General features: G+C 61.9%; 3 protein-coding genes across 3 annotated transcripts in view; all 3 read right to left on the bottom strand.

Annotated features, from left to right (window-relative positions):
- M421DRAFT_102411 (uncharacterized protein) overlaps nt 1-1,360 on the bottom strand; it is a gene marked incomplete at both ends in the record, with an annotated part of 2,925 nt that extends 1,565 nt beyond the window's left edge. The window contains 2 exons of the mRNA XM_033586771.1: nt 148-643; nt 696-1,360. Of these exons, the coding sequence (XP_033446940.1) occupies nt 148-643; nt 696-1,360 (1,161 nt within the window). The remainder of the gene's footprint in view (nt 1-147; nt 644-695) is intronic.
- A 4,353-nt stretch (nt 1,361-5,713) lies between these two features.
- Nucleotides 5,714-6,882, bottom strand: M421DRAFT_213913 (uncharacterized protein). Its single transcript, XM_033588242.1, has 2 exons — nt 6,176-6,882; nt 5,714-6,130 (listed from the first exon to the last, which is right to left on the bottom strand). Exons 1-2 carry the CDS (start codon nt 6,809-6,811, stop codon nt 5,759-5,761), a joined length of 1,008 nt encoding a protein of 335 aa, XP_033446939.1. The 5' UTR covers nt 6,812-6,882; the 3' UTR covers nt 5,714-5,758.
- Nucleotides 6,883-7,639: 757 nt separating this feature from the next.
- On the bottom strand, nt 7,640-8,030 carry M421DRAFT_6946 (uncharacterized protein; the record flags this gene model as incomplete). Its single annotated transcript, XM_033596610.1, has 2 exons — nt 7,640-7,747; nt 7,803-8,030. 2 exons carry the CDS (start codon nt 8,028-8,030, stop codon nt 7,640-7,642), a joined length of 336 nt encoding a protein of 111 aa, XP_033446938.1.
- Between the last annotated feature and the right edge of the window lie 350 nt (nt 8,031-8,380).

Raw genomic sequence — 8,380 nt, 5'->3', positions numbered from 1 at the left:
TCAATACACCGTGCAATGTCAATACACCGTGCAAAGTCAATACACCGTGCAGAGTCAATACACCGTGCAAAGTCAATACACCGTGCAAAGTCAATGCACCGTGCAATGTTAATGCGCCGTGCGAGTACGGCGCCGGGGTCTACATACCGGGTCAATCGCTGGCACTTGGCCACTGGAAGCCTTGGCGATGGTAGGACGCAGGCCAAGGTAACGCTGAGCACGCTTGAACTGATCCAAGAGGGTCTTCTGCTTCACCAGTCGCTCTTGCTGCTTCCTGGCCTTGGCCGCCTTGTTCTTCGCCCTCTGCGCCTCGAACGAGTCCTCCATGAGCTGCTTGAAGGCGTCCAGGCCGAGTGCATCGAGCGGCGGGCGTTCGGGCTCGCCCGCAGCGCCGAGGTCGGGGTCTGGCACGTTCCCGAGCATGTCGTCGTAGTCTTCACGTGACTGCGAGCGTCCCAGGAACCGTGGAGTGCAGCGAGGGTGATCAGGGAAGCGACTGATGAGGGCGTCCTCGCGCTGTTGGGGCGTGATGCAGAGGTCGAGCTTCAGGTGGTGGTTGATCTCGCGGAGAAGGTCCTGGACTTGGCTTTCGAGGACGAGGATGAGTGGCTTGGCGAGGCTGTCGATATCCCAGACGTAGTAGCTGCGGTGGAGGTGAGTCGGGCTCTGGTCTGGTAGGAGTGTGGGGCACTCACAGGTCCCACTCGCGCGCCCAGAACTTGCCCTGGTCGAAGAAGGCAGCAGCGACGTCTTGAGAGCGACTCTTGTTGCACCACTTGTAGGGGTACTTGGCCAAGGCTACTATGGGCGTGTAGTGGTGTGTGGCTGACCCAAGGTCGCCACGGTTGAGGTTGGTGGCGGGGAGAGGGGCAGATGGGTTGGGAGGTGAGGTTGAACTGGGAGGTGAAGTTGAACCGGGCGGTGAAGTTGAACTGGGCGGTGAAGTTGAACTGGGAGGTGAGGTTGAACTGGGAGGTGAGGTTGAACTGGGAGGTGAGGTTGAACTGGGAGGTGAGGTTGGACTGGGAGGTGAAGTTGAACTGGGCGGCTTGGGCATCGACCTTGGGTTGTAGGCGCTTTCAGTGTCCCTCGGGAAGATGGGTCGGCCGTCAGTGTCGCTCAGGAAGATGAGTCGGCCGTCAGTGTCCGGCTCAGTGGTTGGTGTGGGCTCAGGATCAGGCTGCACGACGGCTTCTGGTTGTTTGCTGGCTTTGCTGGGTGCGTCGACAAGGTCCAGGGCTACACCACCAGAAGCGTCACTGTCGCTGATGACGGGCTCTGCTACTGGTCGGTCAGGCAGTGCGGCAAGGTCTTGTTGGAGGGTCCTGCGCAAGCGCTCGAGCCGTGCTGCGGAGGCCATGGTGGGTGGTGTTGGGGAAGATGACGGGGCGGGTTTGCGAGGCAGAGGCGAGACAAACGCAGCTGCGGAAGGCAAGCAGCAAATCTTGATGGTGAGCATGTCCAGGATGTCCAGGACGTCCAGGACGTCCAGGTCGTCCAGGACGTCCAGGATATCGAGGATTGTTGATGGGCCATGTTGAGTGATGGGGAAGAAGCAAGTGTTTGAGCAGAACGGCAGCAGCAGAACAGCAGCAGCAGAACAGCAGCAGCAGAACAGCAGCAGCAGAACAGCAGCACCACGAGAGCAAAAAGGTTACGAGGGCGATGATGCAACAAACTACAAAGAAACGACGCCGAAAACTCACAGGATGCGGAGAGCTACAGAATGGCCCACAAAGATATCGCCGGCGAGGTCCTGGCTGAAAGCGCACCTGCCATGCGCCGCACATGAGTCGTGGTCGCGGTCTTTTGCATGGCAGGGAGAACGCACACTGGTGGGTCTCGACGACAGGCACGACGGCCAGTCGTATACGACTTTACCCGCTTACTATAAGATGTGGCTGCTGGGGCGCAGCGGTGCCTGGCCGCTTGCTCCGACCGTCGACGGGGTGGTTCGCGCTACCGCAATGTACAATGGGTACCGGTGCCTACCCAGACCCGGGCCGGCAGCCGCGCCAACGTCGACCGTCTCTGGCGATGCTGACCATCCGCCTCTCCGCCCAGCACAGCACCACGACCCAGCACGCTGTCGTCCGCCGTCCGTCCCCGCGCCGCCCCGATTCCGCATTCCGACAGCATCGACGCGTGGCTGGAGTGTCTGACGCGCGCATCGGCCGCCTCTCAAGCAGGACACTCCCCGCGACGGCGATGCACCACGGCGCCCGCCATGGCCGACGTAGAAGACGCGCCCGCGGTGCCGCCGCCGGCGCCCAACCCCGACGCGCAGACGACGGTCAACGACTTCCTCGACTACACCGAGTTCTTCCCGTCGGACGTGGTGCGCAGCCTGACGCTGATGGGCGACCTGGACGCGAGCTGCGCCGATGCGGTGCAGCAGATCCACGAGCTGGCCGCCCTGTACTGCTCGCTGCCGCAGCTGCCAGAGCGCGCGCGCCCGGACCCGGCCCAGCTGCGCCGCGACATGGCGCGCCAGCTGCAGCACGCCATCAGCCAGCGCGAGTACGCGACGAGGGAGGCCGACCGCCTGTACGAGGTCACCAAGCGCCACTGCCAGCGCGCCGCCATCATCCGCCGCCGCCTGCAGGCCCAGCCCGAGCCGCCGTCGCGCGACCCGACCCCGCCGCCCGTCTCGCCCACGGCCGTCCGCCGCACCTACGAGCGCACCTACGAGCGCGCCTACGAGCGCCCGCGCCTGCACCTCGGCTTCGACCCAGCCCGCCACAACTACCGCAAGTCGGCCGTGCCGCTGCCCGGCCGCCGCAGCGGCTCGTCATCGTCCGACTCGGACTCGGACTCGGACGCCGTCGGCACGCTCGACCGCGCCCGCGCCTACAAGGCCCGCGCCTACAAGGACCGCGCGCAGAAGCCGCGCTCGCGCGCCCCGGGCGTCGCCGGCACCAACGTGCACAGCTCCATTGCGGGCATCTCGACGAGCAATGCCCTCGCCAAGCTGACCCCTCCGCCCGCCGACGCGCGCCCGGGCAGCAAGTGGGCGCCGTGGCTGAAGCTGACCGAGTACGAAATGGCCGTGCTGCGCAAGCAGATGAAGAAGAACGCCGTGTGGACCCCGAGCCTGACCATGGTCAACCGCGAGCTCGAGCGCAAGCACCGCACCAAGCGCCACTACGACCGCGAAAAGGCCCGCTGCGAGGCTGCCGGCGAGCCGCTGCTGGACGAGGAGCCCGAGACGCTGCTGCAGATTGCCACCGCCCAGGGCCTCGACGACCCGGCGCTGACCGCCACCGCCAACGCCGCCGACGGCCTCGTTGCCCCCAGCGATGGGCCCGCGCCTGCGCGCGACGAGAGCGTCGACGTGCCCGACGTGCCCGACGGCCCCACCGACCGCGACTCCCGCCGGCAGAAGGCGCGCGGTGCGCTGCGGGCCCTCGAGGACGCGACCAAGACGATCCAAAACGCCGCCGACGGCCTCAAGGAGCTGACCTTTTCGGCCGTCGCGAGCCCGCCCGCGTCTGTGCAGCGGAGGAAGCCGACTGCGCGCCCGGCCACAGCCAAGCGGAAGCGCGACACAACGCCGCCGCCGCCGCCGCCGCCGCCCGCTGAGTCTTTTGCCGAGCCGGCCAAGGAGACCGACGCTGCAGACAAGGACTCGTCGACACAGCCGCCCGAGCCAAAGCGCCCGCGCCTGCAGCTCATCGCCCCAGCACCGCCGCCCGAACAGGCGCCCGCGACGGCAGCACCGCCTGCAGACGCACCAGCGCCCGGCGTCCTGGCCACACCAGCCGCACCCTCGCCCAGGCCCCACATGCCCGTCCCCCTGCCAGACACCTTGTCCAACACGGTACCAGTGCCGCTTGCACCTGCTGGCCCCAGCACACCCACAATCAACAAGGCTAAGCCAGCGCGGCCCGGTCGGCAGCCCACGCCTGCCGAGCCGTCGCCCGCAGAGCCTCCGAGGTCCTCGCCCAGGGTCGCCGTCCCAGCACCAGAGGAGGCATCCGCGCTGCCCTCGATCACGGCAGCCTCCACGGCAGCCTCCACGGCAGCCCCCACGGCAGCCCCCACGACAGCCCCCACGCGCGCAGGGCGCAAGTCCATCACGCCCAAGGACTCCAGCCCGCCTCCAGTCGAGCCATCCAAGCCAACACGCCCGGCCGCATCCGCACTCCAGCGCCCTGCATCGCCCGAGCCGTCCATTGCCCTCCGCCCCCGGCGCTCCCGCAGCCACGTGCCCACCCCGAAAGCGCAGAGCGAAGAGCCCAAGCCCAACAAAGGCCGCCCCGTGCGCGACACGCGCCGCCACAGCATCTTTGGCCAGTCGACCCTGGCCGACGCGCCGCCGACGCGCGTGAGCACCCGCCGCAAGCCGCCGCCCAAGGGCGAAGTCACGTCTGCCGCGAACGGCCAGAAGACGGTGACGCACGTCAAGCGCTCGCAAGGCAGCAAGAACCAGGAGAAGAAGCCCCCCGGCGTCGTCGGCGGCGAGGGCAAGCCGGGCCACTTTGAGGAAGAGGTCGACTCGGACGAGGAGCGCTACTGCATTTGTGACGATGTCAGCTACGGCCAGATGATCAGCTGTGACAACAACGTGAGTCTTGACTTGTTGCCCTGCACTCAGTCGAGACGTGCTGACGACGCCAGTGCGACAAGGAATGGTTCCACTTTGAGTGCGTCGGCATGACGCAGATGCCCGCCCGCCGCGCAAAGTGGTACTGTCCCGACTGCCGCAAGAAACTCGGCTCCGACGCCTTTGGCAACCCCCTCGTGCCGCCGGCTCTCCCGGGCAGAGGCAGGGGTAATAGGTATGTCGCCGGATTTCTTGAATTCGACTTGTGCTGACTCTCAAGGGGCTGGAGCACCTAGGAAGGCTGCAGTATCGAGGGCTGGACATGTAGGAAGCCCTGCAGTATCGAGGGCTGGACATGTAGAACGCCCTGCAGTACCGAGGGCTGGACATGTAGCAAGCCCTGCAGTACCGAGGGCTGGACATGTAGGAGGCCCTGCAGTATCGAGGGCTGGACATGTAGGAGGCCCTGCAGTATCGAGGAAGGCAGAGTACGTAGGCCTGGACATGTAGAAAGCCCTGCAGTGCGTAGGAAGGCAGAATACGTAGGCCTGGACACGTAGAAAGCCCTGCAGTGCGTAGGACCGGGCATCATGTGGCGAGGAGTATCCAGGGCGAATGGCGTTAGTTACCGAGGATATTGATACCCTTGCCTTGCACACGGCTGGGGCTCGACGAGATAGGGCAGTGCACGATATACCAGTCCAGTCTAGCAATCATAATACCATTTCATCATCCTAGCCCTCGCTCCCAAAACACGGACCGCTACACGGATTCACGCACCCTCGTCGCACACGCAGCGGCATGTAGAAGCCCGACCCAGATTCTCCAACCCTGTGCAAGCACGATCACAACACGACGAAGCCCGGCTGCACGAGCGCAGGACTGCAATAAAAACACCAGCACACCCGCCTCGCATCTCCAAACATGCCTGCGTTGTTTGTTCGTACGTTGTCTATTCGTGCGTTGTTTATTCGTGCGTTGGCGGGAGTGCTGCGGGTGGGATTCAGACGTGATTGGGATTGGTGCTTGGGGATGCGAGTCAGGGCTATGTGTTGGCTGCGTGAGAGACGCCTGACGCTATCAACAAAGACTCGCGGTGCGTGTACAATGCCATTGTGTTGAGCGAGCTGCTCCCCATCACTATTGAGAGAGCAGAGCATACGCGCCCTGACGGTACTGTATTGCTAACGATTGAGCGCGTGCACCGAGGACTCAGGATCTGGGTGCGATCGGAGGCAGTGGCCATGGTCGGGCTTGCATCGGCGACGGTGCGCAGCAGGTGTGTGGTGCGTTCAAGGCGGAAGAAGCGCAACATCCAGACGCACCGCGTTGACTCTGCTTGTACGCAGGCGGCAGGCTTTGGGACTGCTGCGGCTGCTGTGCTTGCGGCTGCTGTGCGTGCGGCGGCTGCGGCTGTGGTGCGGGCATGGGCGGCAATGGAGTCATGTGCTGCACAAACGCCGGCAGCTTGTCCGCCATCTTGGCGTAGTCTGCCCACGTGTGTTCTGGGAGGTTAGAAAAGGTCGTTCCGTTTGTCAGAACGAGCACGTAGGCATTGGCCTGGGTGGGCATGAGATGCACAGCCTGCCCTAATCAGCCGCGATTCGCCAACGCCGCGGTCAAACTCACAGCAATGCCAGTGAAATTCGAAGAGTCCTCGAGGAACTTGTTGGTCCCGCGGATCCCCTCCCACCCATCACCACCGGCCGTGCCAAGCCCACTTCTTGCATCCACCTTGGGCAGTTTGAAATCCCAGCATCCACCACCAGACACGGTGCGCATAAAGTACGCGCCGTCGCTACCCAAGCTGACGAAACACGGCGCTTCGTAGCCATCTGCTCGCCACAGAGTGCGCCACTCATCCTGGCTTTCCAGACGGCCCAGAAGCGCTTTCTCGAGCCTGGGCGGAACGTTGCTCCAGCTCGCACTCGTCCGATCCCAGGCATAGTAGCTCTCATACGGACCGATTGCGATGCTGAGCGTGGCCAAGTCCCGAATCACAGTTGGGTGGGACGCGTACAAGTACTCGACCAGTGGATTAGGGAGGTTGTAGTGCTTGCACGCGACGGCGCCGTCGTGGTCGCGGTAGCTCACAAAGTAGGTCTGGTTTGGGCCCAGAGCGAGCTCGATTACATCGCGGATGGGCGGCGTTTTGGTGAAGAGGGCTTCTACGTCTGCGGGGAGGTTGTGCCATGCCCAGTGTGTGGGGCTGTTGAAGAAGTACGACTCTTTCTGGCCCAGCACGAATGTCGTTGAGATTGCCATGCTTAGAGACGGAACGCTGGAGGGGTATCACGAAATATAGAGACCAAGTAGAAAATAGGAGCGCGAACGTGTAGATAGAGGGGGCATCATGATGCTGTCAGCAGTCGACGTTCAAAGTGGGGGCCTGGCGGCTGAGCCGCGCTCGCTTGAAATTGCCGAAAGCTGGGGAAGCGCTGCTAATCCCTGCAGGTAGGTCTTCCTTATCAGAAATGTGGACAACCAAGACTCGTTAGCTTCTCCTTACTACATCGCGTTATCCCGTACCTTGGCTGAAGTAAGCAACCCTGCCATAACATCGCATCACGTGCGATCAGGCCTACCCATCGAAAGCGGTCGAGAACAACCTGTCCTGAATTTGCACCGGCCTTCACATACTTTGTGAGTTCAGAAGGGTGTAAAACCAGACCAAAAGGTGCGATCTTTCGTCATCGTACCCCTCATTCGTGTCGTATCCAATCTTTCACGAGCATCTGCAGTGAACGCACAGGAACGGAAGCTTCAGTACGGGTTGCAATGAGGGGACACTGACAAGAAGATGGTGCTGGAGACTGGGATGGAGGTGGAAGATATACTAGAGGGCGGCGACATGATAGTCCTGGATTGTGGTAGATGGCTGACTGAAAGTTCTCACTGGAACGGAATGATTCTATTGCCTATGGCGACAATCTCTCAGCTGCTTATTTACAACTCTGTAAGCCCAAACTGTCTCATGAGCAATGACCAGGATCAGACTTCGAACAATCAAGCGTATGACCGGACCGGGGTACTGTTCGGGCACCTTTCAATACCGACTTCACCTTTTGACTCTTCGTTTCAAGGCCAACATACCTAGAGCGCACTGCAAACAGAGCTAGGACCCATTGCATTACTCCCACCATTGTCATTGGTCACCCGCTGGCAGTCTCCAGTTGCACTCACACCCACACAAGCAGTGACCTATCTGCATTAGCATCATCAGCCACACCTCTCGCCTTCCAGACCCTCTATTCACCTTATCGGCGCAGTAGTTCTTGCTGTAAGCACTCAGTTGCTGTCCACTTCCTCCAGACCCAGTGATGTGGAGGGACTGGAAGCCTCCGAGCGGCGCGCAGGAGTTGTCCCATACGTTTCGGCTCCCGGCCGTGATCTTGCGGTTGGTGTCGGAGAATAGGTCGACGATGACGGCGGAGCTGAAGGCGCTGAGAGAGAGCAGAGCGAGGATGCCGGTGGTAGTGTGCATTGTGGCGAGTTTTAGTATCTTGCTTTGTTAATGCTGGTCGTGTGAGTCTATGGTGTTGAGAATGTGTGAGATACTTGGTGGTGGATGGGAAAGCAGATGAGATAATGCTTTTTACACCGTGAAGCTACTTAAGGTAACTCAGCAGTGAACGCTAGGTTCGGTACCCGATGCTAAAGGTCTACAGACTTCAGACACCGCGAATCTGAATCTGAGTCGGGATTTCCACCCTTGTTCTCCGCGTACGCGTGGTTCTAGGCTTGGTTTGTTCGTAGGTCTGCCTAGTATCGGACATGTAGAGGAGGCCTGAGGCCTAAGATTGGACCTCGCTAAGTATACCTTCCCCTACCATC

Source organism: Didymella exigua (genome assembly GCF_010094145.1).
Source record: "Didymella exigua CBS 183.55 unplaced genomic scaffold M421scaffold_21, whole genome shotgun sequence".
In the NCBI taxonomy this organism is placed as follows: Eukaryota; Fungi; Ascomycota; class Dothideomycetes; order Pleosporales; family Didymellaceae; genus Didymella; species Didymella exigua.
The sequence above is the reverse complement of the archived record's forward strand: the minus strand, read 5'-3'. Positions and strand labels throughout refer to the sequence as shown.